The sequence below is a fragment of the Patiria miniata genome, unplaced genomic scaffold (genome assembly GCF_015706575.1).
Source record: "Patiria miniata isolate m_02_andy unplaced genomic scaffold, ASM1570657v1 HiC_scaffold_17, whole genome shotgun sequence".
Taxonomy (NCBI): Eukaryota; Metazoa; Echinodermata; class Asteroidea; order Valvatida; family Asterinidae; genus Patiria; species Patiria miniata.
The window spans coordinates 14,515,048-14,536,830 of record NW_024037055.1 but is presented as its reverse complement, the minus strand read 5'-3'; the positions used below and the strand labels follow the sequence as shown (position 1 = coordinate 14,536,830).

Here is a 21,783-nt window from a genome sequence, read left to right as displayed (position 1 = left end):
GATGATACTTTTTCGAGTCAAATACAACAACTTTCCTGGTCAAAAATTACACTTTTTTGGGTCAAAAATGACGCTTTTCCGGGTCAAAATGACACTTTTCCGGGTAATTTTCCGGAAAAGTGTCATTTATGTCACGGAGAAGGGTTGAGCCAAATAGACCCGGATTTTTTTAGAGTATATACCTTTTTAATGAATCTTTAGGTTAATTTTTTCCAATACATATGCAAAAAGATTTATTTTCTCAGCTATTTGAACAAACAGTTTGCGGCAAACGCGTAATTTATTTATCGTGGTTTTCTTTTTAATAATGATCATGATAACAGCGTCCATTATTCTCTCAGTGAAGGCCTACCCCGAATTTAGAGGGTATCTAACTTTTATATATAAAAATTAAAAACAGTTGCTTATTGCCATATACATTCATAAACAATAATTTATAAGGTCTACAACTACATTTTGTTTACATTTTAATGTCAAATAATAACAGCCGGGCAGTTGTTCAGCAGTTTCCCTTATTAGGCACATTTTTTTGGTTTACTTATTTCAATAAATACTCATGAAAATTCGAGGCTAACGGCAAAATATATACAAATATACTTTGGCACGATCTTTCGTATTTCTTTTACAGTTTTTTTTATACAAAATTATAATACAAGACTACAGTAGTATGCACGTTTTGGACTCCCTGTGATTCGACATGCGGTTGCGCATGCGCCTGGGGCTTGACGTTGCGCCTGCGCTGCGTGACGATCTAGCGCCCTCACTGTCCACTGGGCTTCTCCCTTTAGCCTGTGACAGCTCCCTGTACACCGGACATTTGGGTCTCTCCTCACTCGTTGGCTCACTGGAACTTGAAGCTTCATAATAAAAACAAAACAAAAGTACATCACGTTTCGGACTAACTCCTCCTGACTTGTGTGTGATTTATTACATGTACGGTGGCAGGATTCTTGATCTTCAATTCGGGCGATTCACAATGCAGTGCGCCACCAAGAGTTTGCCATGGAGCGTCAATTTTTTCAGTTTAAGGTCGACAGAACATGGTCCATTTGAATGAGTGTCAGTAGACAACTTGAGCTAATTTGTTATAGATTGGGACAAAGCCTTCTGCCGCCTTACAGAAAACATAATATTGATAAAAAGAAAAGAAAAGGGCAAATATAAACTCGCATCATACGCTTACGAAACTACTGGCCGGTAAAACCAACAATTTCAAATCTCCTGCGCTGCGAATTCGTCGATCATCTCCCTCAATGCACTGGAAAAAATGAACTATCCGTGGCAAACTCTTGGTGGCGCACTGCATTGTGTATCGCCCGAATTCGAAGACAGACAATTTGATGTTTTCGACTTGCTCCCAGAAGAACATCCAAAGCACACAAACACGACGGGACTAAAATACAAACCTTCAAGACACTGTGACAGTGTTTCTGTTAATTTTGTGCTCTTCAAAAATATACGTTGTTTCAAGGGCTGGGTGTGTTATTTTTGAAACGCAGTCCGAACACAAATAAGTAATCCACAATCGTTTAAATCACCAAAACAGCAATGCTTTCATTTGCAGTCGCACAAGTCTTTAATTAGTATCACACAAAAAAAGTACAATACAGACCACTCAAGTTTCTCAATTCTTTTTGTGGTCAAAATGTACTTTATGACCATGAGGTTGATGACTTACTAACGCCAAGATCTGACGTTGTGTGGAACATATGATGTGGTTTCCGAGGTTCAAAAGAAGGTGCCGAAGCACAAATGGAATTTTGTTGTTGGATGAAAATCAACTTTTATCTGACCACTCCTCAAGAAGCAGTCGTAAAGTCTATCACGAGCAAATATAGCCCATCGGGCTGACGTTTATCTCCGGTTTCCCTGGCATGAAACAACCGAGAATGTTTTCATTCCCCCTGGATGGGATGCTAGTCCATCCCAGGTATACTCCCCAGCTAATGCCGGTGTAGCATGAATTTAGGTTTTATGAAATACGGACTCCTTGGCGGTATTGCGCATGTTCATGCATAGATAATTACGAGAGGGACCGGTCACGTGAGAGGGTTTAATCCATAAAAGGGGAAAAGTCCGATGTTCATAGGAGTCCGATTCTCATTTCACACCGGCACATATTTATACTCATGGGTTGAAAGAGGCAAGTGGGGATGAAGTGGCTTGCCCAAGGACACAACATAATGATCAGCAGCTGGATTCGAACCTCTGACTCTCTGATCATGAGTCACGAACCCTTGCAACCGCTAGGCCACACACACCCTATCTCCTCAGGGACAATAACAAAGGTCAAAATAAAAACAAGGTACGGTACCTGAGGTCCCGGATGAAGTCTTGGCAGTGGACGAGGGTTTGGGCACTCTGTATGGAGTGCGGTTCTTGTCGTTATCAGGGTAGTACATGGGAACGACTTTCAGTTCGTCGCTGACTTTAGGCCCAAAGCCAACTGATAAAATAATCAGAGAAATAATGCTCTTTAATTAACATATTGACGGTAGTGTCATTCTAACAGGTCTAAATGGGGTTACAGATGAGAGGTTAAACGAGAGCTGTACCCGATGTGTCCAACGTAGCACCAATATAAACAAAAATCAGTGTAGGTAGGTACGCGGCGTACTGAAATAACGGACCACTTAGACACTTTGAGAATAGAACTAAAAACAAATTGGCGCTTTTCCAATCCTAAAGGGGCCCCCTGCCCCAACAAAAACAGTTGCCTTTGTTTATGTGACGTCATCGGCACAATAACATATAACCTACCAGCCGCTCCAGACGCATCCACAATTTTCTTGTTTTTTTTTGTAATCATTTGAGGATTAAAGTTCAATGTTTATATCAAAAGATTAAATACGAATTCCGTTCATGATAAAGAAATATTGGCATAGGCCTAACGGAATAAAAAAAAATCATGATTTCCCGACTATCCTGTCAAAAGTGTGGGATATATTATGCTGCTTTTCCACAAGAAACAATATAAATAAACACATGAAAACGTATACAATGTAAATCCCGTCTAATACGTGCATCCCTTGAGCCGAGATTCCATACCGACATGAGAAACGCAGAGAGCAACACAAACAAGACCCAAACTGCAACGCAGACATAATGAAACTGTTCCATCCAAAACTGTCACCGACAACGCAGACAGACGCAAACTATCTCCCACACGATCGGCTGCCGACGGTTCGGCGCACTGTCTGTGCAGACTACGTATGCTTAACGTCGATATGGAAACTAGGCTTAACATATTGAATCTAAACAAATCTTGTAAGGGCCACATTTAACCAAAAAACAGCACATACCTCCGATGTATCTGCCGGCTGTTAAGAGCGGTGTGTCCGGGGGCGTCTTCGTCTTGTCTGTCTTCTCTGGGGTCGATCCTCTACTGGAGTCAGCCTCGTTCTCTCTGTACGTGCCCAGGATCTCCTCTATGGTGGCGCTGTCGTTCCCCTCCAGGAAGTAGGTGTTCATCAGGCCTTTGCCCTTGATGACGATCTCTCCCCGGTTCTCAAAGCGGAAGGCTCGCTCCTCCAGACAGCTGTTATGGTGGGCATAGTGATATTAATATGATTAAAGGTAATAATAACAATAATAATGGTTTCTTGTGTAGCGCTCATGTCCGACACGAAGTGACACTCCTGGCGCTCTATTATACCCAGGCTTCAGCACGGCTGCCACTACGGCGCTCAAGCCCTTGATGGAGTTTCTTCCTACCAGGAGCCCATTTACTACACCTGGGTGGAGAGAGGCAATTGTACTATAGTGCCTTGCCCAAGCGCACAAGCAACGTGTTCCCCGTCAGGATTTGAGCCCATGTACCACGGCACACGAGTCACACGACCCATAATACAAGTCATAAAATGATTTGCTCTTGGTGCATTTTCTTCCTTTGGAAGCAACAAGATACTAAGAAGGGAGTATAATAAATAATTTGTTAAAGTTTCAGCTCAGTAGACACACCACACTTTGAGAAAACGGAGAAAGCGTAGGCACAACTGTGCCCGCAGGCACATTTTTTCAAACCACCTTCAATGATTGTTTCCTTCCGAATGATAGGCCTACCATTTCAGGCGGAATAATTTCACATGCTATTTGGTACCAGTCCTATCTTCACTTTGAGTTGGGATTTTCTGGTTTAATCATTGCAAATGTTCCTAAATATTTGAGGATCAGTCTTGTATTATGGCAATATGAGCGATTAGCAAATACAGAGCGCCATCAAGAGGCTACTATAAATAGTCCACTTTTGCAGCGCATTATGGGAAAAATGAAATTCGCGCGTAAAACCTATAGAGTTTATTCACGGGTTGGCCATATTAAATTGAAAGCGAGGTAAACTCTTCGTATTTGGAACTTGCGAGTAGAAATGAAAGCAATGAAATAATAGTGCATTACAAATTAATACCAGTCTGCTCTGATGTATAATTTTAAAACGTGCCCTAATGTTTTAAGCCACATTTAAAAAAATAGTCTGGCAACATACCATTCACCAATGTACAATTTATAAAATAGATTCAGGGAACACAATCGAAAATGGTCGATAAGGTCTATTGTGTAGCAATGCATGGTAACAACGAAACACAAGTGAATCGCAACTGGATAATGCACGCGAGGTGTCCATTGAAAAGTGGTGCCTTCGAGACACACGCCAGAAGACTGGCATTCAGAAAAATGTTAAGCAAATGAGTTGGTATTTTGTCTAATGTTGGTCAACATACGAACTGCCTATACACTCTTGGGCAAATTCTTTCTAACCGTTGACACATTTTACCCGAATTAACCAACAATTGAGGCAATTTGTACTATACAGAAAGAAAGCAACTTTTCTTTACGGTAACTAAGACCGTTACTTTACCTGTAAGTGGTTGAGCTGATGTGAATCTTGTACGGGACACCGTGGCTCTCCATTCGGGACGCCGTGTTGACCGTGTCCCCGAACAGGCAATACCGGGGCATCTTCTCGCCGACAACCCCCGCTACGGCCGGACCCGAGTGGATACCAATTCGTATCTGCAGGTGCAAACGTGTGTTTATCAAAGAAGGAAAATATATTATCAACTCAAATACTTGGCATTGCGTGTACGTTCTGTCCATGTTGCACAATCGATCGTTCCTCGTGAGACCAGTTTCCAATTTCAAGAATAAAGTGTGGTACCGTGGTTCGTACAAAACGAATGACTTTTTGGAAGAAGGTTTCGTCATTCAGTCCAAAAAGTGTTATACCTTAAGGCACAGTAACAAGGAAGACATAAGAGTTTGACATTCACAAAGGGACGATCCTTTCTACCTAACCCCTTAAATTTCACACTAATTGGAAAAAACATTAGTACGGGATGCATAAAAAGCAAAGAATCGCAACAAGGATCAGATGCAGAAGGCTATGGCGCAACTACAAGATTGCAGCAGCCGATTTCAACTCCGCTGGCGCCACAATTTATTGCGTAAGTTGCGCAACATTTCACGCTGCGCTTCATTTCACTTATGACACATTTCACGAAAGTTTCATAGTGCGTAAGTCCGCGACTTGCGCAATAAATTATGGCACAACTTGCGCAATCATTTTAGGTGGCGTAAATTGTGGCGTATAGCGACTGAAAATAACCTATTTTACAAGTAAATCGTGATTCGTGATCGTCAAGGAGTCTGTCATTGCACAACTTATATATGTTGATACAAGACACTCACAGCTTTGTGTTTGAGGTACATTAATTGTTCTTTTACTCGTGACAAAATGTTTAGAGTTGTCGCACAATTCCGAAGAAAGTCGGACAAAATTATTTTCAAAAGGGCGGGCTGAGGTGATTCAACGAACGTTTCGTGAACGAACAAATTTATACACGAACAGCCGTCGTCAATGTTGTTATTATCCTCGTCCAAGATATTAGATTATTAAAACCGTTGCGCCGCTATGCCAAGTTTCGTGAAATCGATCGGAAGTTTATTGCGCAGCTGCGCAACAACTTTGTAGCGTAAGTCCTACGCATGGCGCGAGCTACGCACTTTTTCGTGAAATCGGCTGCAGTAGACGTCCTATTGATGAAAGCGTTTTGAGTTTGTTTTCGCACCGTGCACGTATTCCTATCGCTTCCGTCCACAAATATTTTGGTTTTATAACATAATCATTTACAATTATAAGTGGACTTCAAATGACAACTTCTGACTTAGAAATTTAAGGGTTTTGTTTTAATGGTCAATTCAGTACATATATTTTTGGGTAGTGATCGTTTTATAACCCATCATTTGCAATGTTCCATTCGAAAAAGGTTCAGGTTGCAAACTTCCAAATCAAAGCTTACAAAATCAAAACTTACAAAATCTTACAAAAGAAAGTGCGTGTACAACTTATGAATCGCGCGTCAACAAAATCTGACGTTCGACAGTGATAATCATATCCAATTATTAGAGTTACATGTCGGTCCATAACGTGAAGTGACTCACACAGATTTGGATGGGCTGTGTTGGTCATCAACAGTCAAAAACTTAAATGTACTTCGCCGTTGTATTCCGAAGCCTTTGATGCGATTCTGGTACATTTAAAAAATCTCCTCTAACACTAGATGTAAGTGTTACCTTTGTCTAAATACTGACCCCAATTGGTTCCCGAGACACAGGTGATATGACTTCGCTGGATGCCACCATCATGCCCAGCGCCATGTTGGCCACGCGTTCTGCGTGCGTAGTAAGAGGTATAGGTAGACCACCGACCACCATATACGCATCGCCGATAGTTTCAACCTGCAAAGTCAGAAATGAATTCACGTGGTAAACCGATAATATTTCTTTAATGTACACTCTCAACAGTCTGGGTCAGATATGACCCGGAATCCTTGTTCTACTTGGCCTGACATGCTTCAGGGTAAAAATGAACTTTTCACGGTCAAAATGACATTTTTTCCGGGTCAACGTGACCCGGAAAATGAGCCAGAGAAGTGTCATTTTGACCCGGGATGTTTAATTTTAACCTGGAAAAGTGTCAGGTCAATCTGAATCCTGATTCTGGGTCAAACCAGACCCATGAGCATTTGTATTAGACAGAGAAAACAAAGGCAACAATGTGAATGATATTCCAACTAAGGAATGTATTTACTGTTTCGAATTTAAAAACTGGAGACCACAAACATCCTTAAGTTTACATAAAACACTAAAGAACCTACACTATAAAAAGTTCCTGGGTCAGATTTAAACTGGTACTTTACCGGGTCAAAATGACCTCTAAAATGATTCAGTTAGGTATTTTTTGACCCAGAAAAGTGTCATTTTGACCCGGAAAAGTGTCGTTTTTATCCAGAAAAATGTCAGGTGAAATCTGACCCGGCCGGATTCCGGGTCAAATTTGACCCGGGACTTTTTGGAGTGAAGTGTTTATCTTTGAACACATTACAAACGTTTTTCCCCCAGAATAATCTATAAAACATTTTGACACGTTTAAGGGGAGAGACGCCATTAACTATAGTAAAAGGTCTCGGCTAATTATTACCTTATAAACGTCGTGGACTGTCGTCAGTTTATCAAAACGTATGTACAGTGCATTCAGCATGTTGACGATGTCGATAGGCCTACACTCGGCACATATATTCGTGAAGGAGACTATATCGCTGAATAAGATGGTCACCAGTTCGTACTCGCCTGAAAATTAATGACAGATCATAGAGAGATGTCAGACTTTGATAACAAGCGTGTCTTATACTTCAAAGTCCCTGCCCAGTTTTGACCCGGATGAGTTCAATTTGACCTCACATTTTTCAAGGTCCAACGACACTTGTCTGGGTTAAAATATCACATTTTTGCCGAGGTTACTGGGTCAAATGACCCCGGAAGAATGGTCCAGGGTAGTGTTATTTTGACCCTGATAAGTTCCATATTTACCCTGAAAAGCATCGGGTCAAGAACCTGGATTCCGTTCAAATCTGACCCAGGAATATTAGGAGTGTAGAGGGACTGTAAGCCAGTGCAACACAGCTATAATAGCAAAACTAAGAGACTGTAAGCCATTTTTATGGATTGGGTTTTCAGTCCCTACCTGATGCCGTGGATTTTCCCCAGTGTATTCTTCTGAGGTTTTCCTCCCACCTCTAAAACTGTAATTTCTTGTAAATGACTCCTATGTACATGTTTCTTCAGGCTTTTGAGCCGCAGTGCCTGCGGCACTTTTGAGGAATCCTTGGTTTCACTACAAGAAAAAAAATAAGTATTTTTCACAGTAGTGTACCTTTGCATTACAGTTATGCAGAGGAGTGAAAGAAGTTAGAGATTTGTGATAAGCACAGGTAATGAATGCAAAGCATCCATAGTAGTGTACATCTCTGTACAGGGATTTTTTGAACAACGCAACTCGGTGTTAACTGCGTCCGTCCCTTCTTCCCCGTTTGAGTTTCAAACAATTTATATCCACACCGTGAACTTGACTCCCAGACACTCACCAGCTTCTACCCTCTTGCCGTCCCGCAGCTGATCAGCCACCTGCCGGGGCAGCATGGAGTGCAGCAGCATGTCCGTCTTCTGCTTCTCGCTCTCCAAGGCCTGCAGGGCCGTCCTCAACTCCTCCTTCTTTTGCTCAAGTTGCTTACCCAGCTCGATCTCGGCCAGACGCTGGTGGTTGAACAGGATCAGGTCGCGGGTGACGTCGTGGAAGGGGATGTCGGACAGATGGAGGTTGCGGGCCTCCAGCTCCTTGAGGCTGGCCACGCGAGGCGAGCAGATGTAGACCATGGCGTCTAGTGAATCCATCCACACCATCTGGCCTGCTCAGTCAAGTATAAAGTAACTCTCTATTTAAAACGAGATTTGAAATCTATCCATCTTAGGCACGATGGTCCTTAATGGCATAGCCACATATTGAGGGCGCTATTAACACCATCCATGGACTGTTCCCGCTCCCATAAATTATAGGGACCGGTAGCTATCCCGTAAAAAAAATTTCAATTGGACAACATTTGCACGTGCGTACAAACGTTCTATTAATATGACGTTCAAATTCCCATTCATGAATAAATTAATGCCAGTGAACACAGTTATTGATTAGTATACTGCGCCTTATAGATAGACCAATTAATAATATTGCAAGAGCAAGCTAGTCAAAGTAAACAAGAGGACGCTCGAATTTCGGGCTATAACTTTGTTTCTGCATTCAACAGGGGACGTTGAACAATAGAGGACAATAGGGTCCCCGATTCCCGAAGGTCCCCAATTTGGCAATGTGTACAAAACATATAGGAGGTCAAACAAAAGAGGGACAATAGGGGGTCCCCCATTGCAGGCAAATACACACTTATGTGTGTGTGTGCGTGCTGAACATGTAAACGATGTGCACGATTCCCTCTACAAACTCCCAATGCCTTCTGTTCACTGAAAAAATATATAGCAAACAAGAAGGTTGGAATGGGCCAACGGATCTGCCCTGTCCCCTAGTACGCGAGACCGACAGAGCATCCAAGCCTTGTTGCACTTGTGGAAAACCCGATATGCTAATTTAATTCCATATAGGGCAGTACTGGTACGTCGAAGTCAGAATCGATGATGGAGGGACTGGAAACCAGTCTAATCCATCCACTCATAGATCATTTTGGTTGGCTGGCGTGGGTGGAGGGTTCGACTTCGCCCTCTAGTGGTGGTTTTGCTATAGGAAGCGGTGTATTTATAGAAATGGGATGTGTAAGCCTATACATTTAATCCTTTGAAGAAAAAAATCCCGACAATTGTAATTTTCCCAAGAAACGGAAATTCCACATACAGCATAATGAGACGTGTCGCCCTGTTGCCATCTGTGCATCATGTGTGTTTTTCATCAAAACGACGAATCACATGCCTGATAAGAGGTAACACGCACCAAGCGAATGCTCTGTTTTTCACAACTAGTCTACATACACGGACGAGTTAAATTTTAATCTACGGAACAAATATCGAGTTGCCACTTATTCAATTCCTAAAGTAAGAACAAGGAAAATCATTCTAAGTATGTCCACGAAATACAGTACCGAATACATACACAAAAAGGCTGTGATAATGTTACAGAAGATTGTGATTATTTCGCAGAAAATTGTGATGGTTTCAGCAAACGCAGTGGTGGATCCATGATTTTCCTTGGGTGTTGAAATTCAAGAACATTCTAAAGGGGAGGAGGAAAGCGTCGGTGTCGGATGAGGTGTTGCAGTCAACGCAAGGGCGTCAATCGCTTCTCAAAAGAGGGGGGTGATATACCTTGATCAGAACTAATGCGAGAGCGAAGCCCTTATGGTGTGGGGTTCGGGGCCTGCTTAAGGGCCCCGAAAAATCTTCGATTCTTGATGCTCTGTGGTGCGATTTGAGGCAATTTCTGACCACTTCAACATTTTTTTGCAACAGATCATCATTTAAACATCATTTTCGAGTTTGGAGTCATTGAATCAGCTATTCTGAGCTATAAAATCAAATCAATTTTTTATTCGGGGACGAAAAAAGAGGTAGGGGGAGTCAAACGATATGATATCCTCCCACTTTAATTGACGGCCATGAGTCCATGCATAACAAGACTGAAGGACTCAGCTCAAGAAATGAATCGACATTTGTAATATTGAGTCTTGACGTTATTCATTGAACTTCAGGAAATTTAGGATTTGTTTGTAATAAATTATGTAAATGATTAACATTAATCAGTCTGGGTGGTTCGCCACCCCAACCACCCCCCCCCCCACCTCCCACCCTTTGAATCCACCCGTGAAATAGACCGATCAAATAAGCCCCGCCCACTGCCCACGTGGTCAACAACACCTGCGCCTCTCCAACGCCCCACCGCATGTTCCAGCTGCGCGCGTCATACGCACGTTCGCGCATGTCGGACTTCTGTGCACGCATGTCGGACATTTACCGTGGCCGTGTTTGGTCATAACATCATGGCATAACGCATTGGTCTATTGTCTATGCATCGAGCAAGTTCGGTTGCGTGACTAGAGTCGACTATTCTTAATCATAGTCGATCTAGATGTCACTCGAACGCTGCGTGGTTTGACTAGCTAGTCCAACTGGATCAACCGTGCCCCGGAGCACTGTTTCTCTAGTCAATTCGCGATTTACGTCACAGTTTCAAGATGGCGGAAAGGCAAACTGGGGCAAGTTTTGTTATTACAGTTTAAATTCACAATATATTGTAGGTTTTGTCATTTTCAATGATAATAGATCTCTGCAACAAGATAATTATTTGTTTTTATTGCACTAAAGTTACGTAGAGAAAATAACAGAAAAATAAACATGACGTACCAGTTTGCTTCGTTAGCAACACGAAAGCCTTTTGTTGATACGTACTTACTAGATTTGACTTATCGATCGACTAGACGCATTCGAGTGAAAAACAGACCATGCGCGATTTAAATCGCATGTTGACAAAAGGTCAGCCCATCCGCGCTTGCTCATAGACCATTATCATGTTGTGGCCATCTTGATTTTTTTTCCAATTACATCAACGTAACCAAAGCGAGGCTGGAAGGAAAAATAGTCTGGTTCCCTTTTACAGAAACAGTATCATTCAGTACTGTCATTTGATACAGGGAACATGACTGAAATGGTGGCAGCATGATAAAGGTCCATTGCCGCATATCCTACCTCGGAGTTGCAGCATGGGCTTGTCGTCACCCCACCCCTGCGTTATGGAATCCCGCCTCGTCTGCAAAACAAACTGCATGTTCTCGAACTTCTGGATGCTCTTGATGCACCAGTCGATCTGCGGGTGGATCAGGTCGAAGAACCAGCTGACGGGGTTGCTCTCCATGCGCCGGAGCTTGGGCATGATCCGCTGGATGTGCACCCCGGCCTGCATGACATTCAGCTCGCTGTCGAAGACCAGGTGGTAGGGGAAGAACTCGCAGAAGATCTGCTGGGTCATCCAGAGCTTCTCCGGGTAGGACGGCACGAAGCTGCCGTAGAGGTTGCCCAGGGAGATCAGTGACTGGTGGATCTTCTGCGGGGAGAAGTGGTTGGTGCCCGCTTCCTTCTGCTCCTCGATGTTGCGAAACACCGCTTGGACATCCTGTGACAATTTGTATTAATTTTAATAAATAAGTTTTAAATTATCACCGTTAATCTGGTATTTTTGTGCATTCGGATGTTCGTTACACTCTACAGGGTGACCCAAAACAAGTTGTGCAAGCGGATATTGTTCAATTTCTCAAAACGTACCCAACATGAGTATCACATTTTGATGGAGCATTTTAATCATACTCTTTTGTATAATCAGTGAAAATGTCATGGACACCCATTCATGTAAGCTAGAGTTGGAGCAGATTGTAAAAGGATATGTGATTTTTTTCAACCATTCTAATGGGAATTTTACATTGCATTGGAAATCGCTCAACCGGCACTCTGCAATACGGGTCTTTTCATTAACTCTGAAAATCACATTGGAACGGGTGAAAAACACATTGCCATTTCTACTCTGTAACTGTAACTCTGGTTTGCATTAATGGATTTTCATCTAATGTTCGCTGTGATTATACAGATCAGTACACACAATATATTCCATCAACAAGAAATGCTGATAAATGATTAGAGGCTTTGCATGGTGGAGTATCGGTATCGTTTCGGTTTGCGGCAACACCGTGTGGTAATAACTACTGCTTGGAAGATATTTAGTTCTGGAAAAAACGTGTCCTGCTTATTATCAACTTTTGCTAAGTAGTTTTAGTTCTGATAAGAACAGTCCTGCTTTAAGTTCTAAAAGAACTTGTCTTTGGTCTCAACGTTTTGACTAGCCTAGTCATTGATGACTAGAGCATGTTCTTCTTATGAAGAACATGCTCTTTTAAGACAAACTTCACTAGTGAATCAAATTTGATTGCTTTTTAAGGGGGGGAAATCATTAATCCTGGTCACTTTCTTTTTGACTCACCCTGCAGAACCCAGATTCAGGGTCAAATCCGACTTATGACTTTTTCGAGTGATTCTCGGGGAAGACCATTTTGACGTGAGCAAAAAAGTATAATTTTAGATAACTCTGTTTTTTCCCCACAATGATGTTGGTGTTAGTAAAAGCTTCAACGTGCTCTGTTACACATTCGCCAGTGTTGTAGTCGAGTCCATCACAAGTCCCTCAGTCTCAAGTCAAGTCAAAAACTACCCATATAAACTGACTAAAGCACTTCTGCGTTATTGTTCATCCTTGTTACTTGCGAATGGACCTGAGTGTGTTGATATGATTTGTGATTTACTTTTGACATGTCGTAATGTACATGTATGGCTTTATTAGAGGACCGACACACAAAGGAAGAACAAACGATCCTTTCAGTCCTCGAGCGTGAAGAATGATAATTACAGGGGCAAAGGGAAACACAAAGTATTGTCCTCGGGCGTATAGAAATTCACGACTGTATGGACTAGTGATGGACCCGCATACAACACTGGAATTCGCATTGCTTAATCCCGCCGCACACGAGAGCTATATGCTGAGCAAAAAGTCATTCGTGGCGGTTTGCTGAGCACGTAGCTCAGAAAATATCATCGTGTGTGGTCAATTTTTGCTGCGTTTTCTGCCTCGCGAGGCCGCGAGGCAAATATCTGTCCTGTTTGATTTTTTCGCCTCGCGAGGCCAACAACTCACCGTGTGCGGGCAACCTGAGCTATGTGCTGAGCCAAACAGATTAACTAGCCAATGGAAGCACAAACTCTGTTCACGTGGTTTCAAGATGGCGGCCCCATGCGAAAGTGTCAGCGACGTTGTCGGCGACTATATTTTAGAGGACAAGCTGGTTGATTTGTGGCTAGATTATCCTTGTTTGTCCAATTTTCGGTTCGGTCACCCGATTTCAAAACGAGGCGAAAAAAATCAAACAGGACAGATATTTACCTCACGGCCTCGCGAGGCAGAAAACGCAACAAAAATTGACTGTACACGGTTATATTTTCTGAGCTACGTGCTGAGCAAACAGCCACGAATGACTTTTTGCTCAGCAGATAGGTCTCGTATGCGGCGGGCTTCAGCGTTGAGTTGAACCTTGCTGACAGGAAGTGGACAAGGGAACATGAATGTAATTAGTTGCTCATCAATGGCACTGGTGATAAGTACTACGCTGTTTATTTTTCAGTTGCCTTACAATGAACCTCTTTGAAGTCAAACCCCATAATATCGTGAGCTATGACCATAACGGTGAAAGAACCATTTTTGGCTGAAACCATCCCGAGTGAACACTCACCCAGGAAAATGGCTGCCACTCCTGACTAACATCGCTAATGGGAGAGCCGGCCTGCTCGCCAACCCACTGTTCTACCGTGGTCGGATGAAGGGGTTTGGTATGGTTGCGAGTGGGTGACAGGTGTAGTAGGTGAAAGGTCAAACAAAGGAAGAGAGAGAGAAAGGAATGCTGACAGTTAAGGGATAGGTCAAGGGTTAGAATGGGGCAGTATGTAGATGCCAAGGGGAAATCAGAACCAAGTAAAATAAACGTCGAGGAAATGCCTCCAACTAGAGCATCTATGACAGTTCAAAACAAAGGGGATGTTAGTACTAAAAGAAAGAAAAGTATGAAGTGGGAAGGGAATTATTCAGAGTGCAAACACGCAAAACTAGAATTGGTCGGTGAATTAGTAAACTACAAAATAAAAATTAAAATTAAAAAATGGCAGGAACTACGTCTGCTAGAACAGAAAGGAAAGAAAAGGGACATCGGGTGGAGTCTGCCGGCTCCTTATTGCAGAATTATACCATTTTGAACAGTTTGACAAAATGTCGTCCCTTTGGGAAAAAACATCATTATAAGTACTCAGTATTAAGGGAATAAATGTGTGCTTCGGTGGTTTTAAAAACTGTGTTCAAGACCGGTTGGAGTCTGGATGCTGAGAGTTACCCAAGCCGAATGTGAAGACTATTATCAGCATCATTTCGGCTAAATTATTTCGGATGAATCGGCCTATAAATGTGTGCTTCGGAGGTTTCAAACACTGTGTTCAAGACCGGTTGGAGTGTGGATGTTGATAGTTACCCGAGCCGAAGGCGAGGGTAATTATCAGCATCATGTCGGCCTAAGTATTTCGGCTAAGTCGGCCGAGGTAACATACCGGAATACCACGTGATGTTTTGCTCGGCAAAAATCCGAGTCGAAATTTACCTTTGTGATAGTAGAAAGTTTTACACAAGCGTTTGCACCAACAGATGAAGCTGAAATTTGATCTATATTTAGATGATATCAGTGCTAAAGTACTCGTGAAATAAAACCTGTAAGGATTCCTAGTCATTGAGATAAGTAAATAGATTTGGGGACCTTTTCGAACGATTTTTCCACGATTTTTAGGCAAGCTTTACCAGTGACCAGTATTGACGTTTCTGCATCAATAATTGCAACTTTTTCACTGACATGAAGCTTATGATTTGTTCTAATATTATAATTTAACATTGAAATTAACTGAGCATATTTCTTTCAAAAACAGAACGTTCAAAAAGCGATGTTTTCTGGTGGGCGCAATCAGTTCACTGCTCTGTCCGTGGCGTCCAGTTACGTAATCGGATTAACTATGCCTATCAATGCACGACGCAAAGCCTTGGCAACCGCAAGACTGCATTATTATTATTTTCTTAATTAAGCTTGGGCTGAATGCCACATTTCACTGAACTCCCGAACAATTACCTCCTTGTTGAGCTGCTGTTCGCTGTGCTTGCGCGACTGCGCGACGAACTTGGGCGGCCCTTCGTCGATTTTCCGGATGCGTCTCTGGTAGATGGCGAAGGTCACGTGCTCTTTCTTGCCGTTGCGCTCCTCCTCGTGCGTCTCCTCAAGCACCTCCATCTTGAGCTCGCTGTCGAAGAACTCCTTGGCCACGGCTCGAACGATACCTGGCAAAGACCATAAGAAATACACAACACCAAACAGTTACAAAATGTTGCCGAGATTTCGTGCCCGGTACTCAATCCTCTATGGTAATTAGAGCACTCATGCTGTTATCTCTATTTTGAATGTCAAAATTTCACCCGCGCGATTTTGGTAAAGCGTGAAACTGTTGGATTTCGGGAAGGAAATGGCAGTTTTTGGGAATAGATATGGGACTTTCCATGAAGTTGGGAAGTTTTTTTGCGACGTTCTGACCATGGGCGTCGCCAGGATATTTTCCAGAGGGGGGCAAAGCACATTATTTCCCCAAATCCTTGTACTTTCTCTAGCATATTCTCAATTTATCATGTTTATCATTTAACTTGTTTTCAAGGGTGGGCGGGGCGCAAATGTTTTTCCCAAACGAGCTCGAACAAAATCAAAAGAGGGCGCTCTCTCTGCGTTATGCATATTCATGATGTCCAGGGCTTTAGAGAATAAGTTATATAACAAGGAATAATGGTGATTCGAAGACTTCTTCTCATTTTACCTTTTAAATAACTAAAGTGAGGAACATTTGTCACAAGACGTAAAGCCCATCTTGGGTTTGTGTTGTGGAGAACAATGCATTAGATATGCATGTAATGGACCAATCAGAAGATGGGAAATGGATGTCGTTTGGGGAAAAAAGATTCACGGGCGGGGCCGGGGGACATTTGCCCACTTCACCCCCATTGACACCCTTGCAGACGCCCATGTTGTTAATATGTGCATGAAATTAACAGCAATATGACTTCGCACCTCTTTGTTTTCTCTCTCTTTTCTTTGTCCTTCTTTTTTTTCTTTTCCGGGGGGGGGGGGAGTCCCCCGCTCCTGGCGACGCCCATGATTCTGACATATTTGTAGATTGAGTGACCGAAAGTTATTAACAATGTTTCGTTTTGACTGCTCTACAGGGCGAATAAAAAAAACGAAACCCAAATGTCGGGACCATTGTTTTAGTAAAGTTCTGCATGTAGCACTTTCAAAATCTAGGATATGAAAGCCCTATTCATAAGCTTTCTTTCAGTACAAAAATCATTCAAATCACTCATGTAGCTTGCTTGCTTGACACCACATTACAACTATGGGGCGCTGTTTATGATACAGATGTACATACAGGCGCCGATCAAGAGGGGGGTTGGGGGTCGGAACCATCGGACACCTGACACCCCCCTGCAAAAAGCAAAAAAATCCTGGATCCGCCCCTGATATATGTATACTTAAGCGCCTAAACCTTACATCAAAACGGCGCATTTAAAGCTTTTGTACTTTTTCCCCGCTTTTCAGTACTATTGAATTTTTTTTTGTGGAAAGTTCGAAACATACCTAAAATTCAGCTTTTTTTCTCACCACGAACATTGGGGGATGATCCAATGACCCATCCCCCGGTCAAAAACGGGGGGAATATACCCCCATCCCCGGGATTTACTCCCCTGTTGCTTTAATATTGACAGCAATTGAAATTTAAACTTTCTGAAGTCTCCATGGAATCTAGAAGTCCAATATAGCTCTCTACTACATCTCCGAAAAGTTCGACACCCTGTACTGATAATGTGAATGACCGCTTGCAGGTAAAAAAAGAAGGAATTATTACAGTAACGAATTCAATGCTACTAGACTTTGCTATCGATTCCCTCAAGAGGTTCTTCTTCAAATATCATACTCACAGAACGAGCTCAGTTATCAGATAAGCAAGGTAAAAAAAAAATCTCTGAAATATTCGTGCGATTGGCATTATAGCGCTGCAGTGCAGTGCGCCTAGGAAAACAAAATTATGGAACCAGAATCGATCTGATCACAATGCGCGCGAAGAGTCAATGTATGGATTCACTTCAGTTGATTGAATAGTGCGGTTTTATGTTACAATATGCAGGAAGTAAGGGACAATGCTCCCTTTTTACACATTAAGAGTCCATTTGATTTGCAACTTTGGCAACTTCCATCCTTCAATGCAAAAACTGCAAACCTCAGTCTGCAATGAGAAGAACATTGAACGCTCTGCAGTTGGGGGCGTGCTCCAAGAACAAAGAAAGCACTTGACTCATAATTATACTGTGCCAGAAAAAAACTAAACCTGTCTATTAAGAAAGTTAAACCTATAGAGAGTTAACATTAAGACGACGTATGTTGAGATGCTACATCATCTCCACTGTGATGTATGCAGCAGAAACCTAGACTATCCATCAAGAATCCTGACTTGAAGCGCTACAAATGTGGTTCTACCGAAAAATGATGAAAATCTCCTACAAGGCTAGAGTCACAAATGAAGAGGTTCTAAACAAAGTATGAAAAAAACACCAATGAACGACATAAAACAAACAAAGTTACAATATTTTGGTCACATAATCCGAGCCGATAGTCACCAGAGGCAGCTCTTAGAGGGAAAGGTGGAAGGAAAGCGGAAGAGAGGACACCCCAGACGCAAGTGGACAACAGACATCTTAGAGCGGAGCGGCAAGACGTATGAGGGATGTGTGAGAGCAGCGCAGAACAGACAAGGCTGGAGATCTCTGATTGCGCACCTGCTGGCAAGCGGAAGGCACCAAGACTGACTGACCAAAGAAAACATGCAGAAATTGGATAAACAGAGGAAGATCGCCCAGCGATTGACCTCAGTTGGTTCACTGTATGAAAAGTGTTCTGTTGAAAACCCATAAGATTATACAAGACTCCTCTGTTGCGACTGATAATGTAATAACCAACGGATCACGCATCACCAAATTATAATGTAACGAAAATTGCCGATACCGTATCACTAACCAATAATGTAACAAAAACTGACCGATAGTGTTGTAAAATGTGCTACACAATCAGTCAATTTTTGATACATTATCGTCCTAACCGATAATTTAATAAGGCACAACATAAATCGGATTCCAGGTTAAGCGGGAAATTTTATTTGTATCGCATCTCGATGTAGTCCTTGATAACTTTGGAAGACGAATATCTCCACTCCAGAAAAAGACTACATCGCTGGAAACAAATATGACTTCCTCATTTGGGACCGTCGAACGCATATCTTTAATGATATGTATATTTCTACAGCCTGGGGCTGGTGTAACCCCAGCCTCATCTCAAGCCGTTTATTGGATTATCGGACCCTCACTTGCAATGTACATTTTGATTAGACGCAGCAAGCCCAGGCAATGCACTCATTTAGCCACCCTTACGGATATAATTCCTTATCCCAAAACTCAATTTCACCTCATCATCACTCTAATTCTACGATAAAAAAAATTAATTGGCTCTCCTCCGAGGATCGGAAGTCCAAATTGAATACAGGCGCATTTACTTTTTAAATGTCAACACAAAATAGGCATTTCATAATACATGTACATATTTTGATCCGTTTCTTTAGAAACGAATACACAAACGATGCATAACAAGACTAGGTAGGCACTTAGTAAAGCTGGACTCAAAGTGCAGAAAATCGGGAAAAAATGTTACAACCTGACGCCACTTCAGCGGTTGTGTACAAAGTCTATGGAGAGTCAAGAAAATTTTCTAGGTATTTCTTAACAAAATTGCATATGTTTCTCAATCCCAGATTCATGCCTTATCATGATTTTTGCAATGACTGACCTTCATTGAGATGATATATGAAGAAAAAAGTGGCGTCAGGTTGCAACATTGTTTTCGAAAATTAATTTGGCTTTTCACTGCAAGTCTTTTCATACATCTGGTCCACACAATGGGCCGGATTTAGCCCATTCATTGGAGTTACGGGTAATCCTATACAATAGCACTACCCGGCCAACACGTAACAGTCAGTCAGTGAGTCAGTCAGTTGCTTTACCTAGATGAAGAAAAAAAGGATATTTCAATAGCTTTTCCCCACGTGCTGCATCTCTTTGAAATTCCATGTCCGATGCTTGTTTCCCTCCAACCTATGATCTCTTCTGTTTCAAGAGGAATGTTAACTCCTTCCTTTAGTTTTCCTGAGTACTTACTCTTCTTTTCATTTCTCTTGTAGCCCAGTATACCTTGAGTGGCTTTTAGCCTTGTTCAGAATAAATATGCATATAAAAGTCAATCAGTCAGTGCAGTCAGCCATTGAAATAGGTACAAAGATTACACAAGGTTGGCCCTCTGGGCCCAGAGATTGGAAACTCTATTTGTCTAAGGTTGTAATTGATATTATGGATCAAACTGGTGTTTTTTGTTCTTTAATTTTGTCGTTGACATACATCCAAGCAAGCCAGTGTAGTACATTACAACATTTTTCGATATGAGGCAATAGGGGAACGGCATTTACCCCCCCCCCCCCAAAAAAAAGACCCAAAACTATCTTTATTTTCACGTCAAAAGTTGATTTTCATTGTGTGTGGGTACTTTACGCATTCACATTGTGGGCGTTGAACAATAGAGGACAATAGGGTCCACGATTGACCGAAGGTCCACATGTGACGATCGTGTACAACACATATGGAAGGTCTTCCTAAAAAGTTCGAGTACAAACAAAAGAGGGACAATTGGGGGTCCACGAATGAAGGTGTTTACAAAGAAGTGTGTACAAGCATTACGTTCACCGCGTAGACTTCCGAACAAAAGAGGTCCACATAAACCAGGTAGCAGCGACGTTGTGTGGACTTGCCCACGTCCACACAGTGTTTCCCCCTTTCTGGAAAACAGTTAAGAGGCATTTTGGGGCTAGGTTTATTTGTGGCGAAATGAAGAGTAACACTAAACGGAAAGGGTAAAATGAGATTTTTCAGAGGTTTTTCTTAGCTACACGAAAACAAAGGCATGTCCCCACTAGGTACGTTACGTAAACAGGGGTGTGTGGCTGAGTGGATGGGGTTGTTTGTTCACTTGCTTTCTCTCAACTATAATTGTATTAATTTGTGTTATTGTTTTAAATATAAAGCACCATGGATGAAGCGCAACAGATTAAATGTAAAATTACTCCAACCATTTTTTCGTCTTAATCCATTGCTACATTATCCTAACTAATATATCTTTCCTCCCAAGGTTAAGATTTCCTTCTTTTTGAAATGAAAGCCGACGTTGCCGTTGATGTTCATTTTATTCACTCAGTATATATATATTTCACTTAAAACTAATGGGCTCACTCTCGCAATTTGACTGACCTGTATCAACTGTGTATTGCTTTAGGTCGTAAAATATTCAAGATGTTATATTGATGCACGACGGATACTAGGAAGATTGATTAAAGAAATCACTTTCTTGGTGAATTTTGTTTAATATTTAAAAGAAGGTTTCAATATTGATTTTGCTCGTCACTGATATACTTTACTGCACTGCAAACTAAAAGTGCTATCGGAGAGCTTTCCCTCTAATAAAAAAAAACTCGTGTCTTCGTTGTTTTTTCTGTGTTGCTTTATTAAGTTAACGAGAGAGTACGTACGCAGTAATTTATTAAACGTTAGCGTTAACTTAAAGGAAAACTTTCTAGGTTTATTTTTAATCTATTTTAGGTTTTAAAAAAATCACTAAAGCGGGATTGGAACTACTGACCCTGAATTACGAAACGGTATTCGCAGGTTCAACTCCCGCCGGAGTCTACATTTGTTTTTCGTTCGAGCTTTCTAATGCATTTCGGTAGCACTCTACAATCTCAATAACAGGAAGAAGAAGCAAACCCACCTTTAAAGAGTGATTTCAACTTTCTAACCGGCTTGGACTTCCAATCGGAAATTCACTATGTCATCATAACATACACGAAGCGTCAAGGTGGAGATTTGACGAGATGCGTTGGGGGATTACCAGCGATCCGTCCGTACGAACTGATCAATTTGTATTCAACGAACGTTCATCAGACGGGACTAATGCTCCAACTGATCAACCGTCACCTCTCTCAAGCGCTGATATAACCCTAGAACATCCAACCACCAACAAAATAACCGAACGAGTTTTAAATGTATTCCAAATCATCAGAACCTGCTCACTCAATACCTTGAAATAGAACAGCAAAAGTCTACGCTGGTTGGGCCAGGTGTCTTTTCCCCTTCAACGG

The 21,783-nt window shown here is 42.0% G+C and overlaps 1 protein-coding gene across 2 annotated transcripts in view; it reads right to left on the bottom strand.

Annotated features, from left to right (window-relative positions):
* Positions 1-279: 279 nt before the first annotated feature.
* The window catches only part of LOC119723928 (guanylate cyclase soluble subunit beta-2-like), a 64,784-nt gene continuing 43,280 nt past the window's right edge, over positions 280-21,783 (bottom strand). Inside the window, exons 5-14 of one of the 2 annotated variants that reach the window (XM_038194836.1) lie at positions 15,585-15,790; positions 14,157-14,222; positions 11,575-11,998; positions 8,421-8,741; positions 7,478-7,626; positions 6,589-6,735; positions 4,856-5,010; positions 3,303-3,538; positions 2,315-2,446; positions 280-857 (exon numbers count right to left, since the gene is read on the bottom strand). In XM_038194836.1, coding sequence (XP_038050764.1) covers positions 658-857; positions 2,315-2,446; positions 3,303-3,538; positions 4,856-5,010; positions 6,589-6,735; positions 7,478-7,626; positions 8,421-8,741; positions 11,575-11,998; positions 14,157-14,222; positions 15,585-15,790 — 2,036 coding nt within the window. In that variant the 3' untranslated portion in view covers positions 280-657. The remainder of the gene's footprint in view (positions 858-2,314; positions 2,447-3,302; positions 3,539-4,855; positions 5,011-6,588; positions 6,736-7,477; positions 7,627-8,420; positions 8,742-11,574; positions 11,999-14,156; positions 14,223-15,584; positions 15,791-21,783) is intronic. The other variant, XM_038194837.1, reaches the window with a different exon arrangement.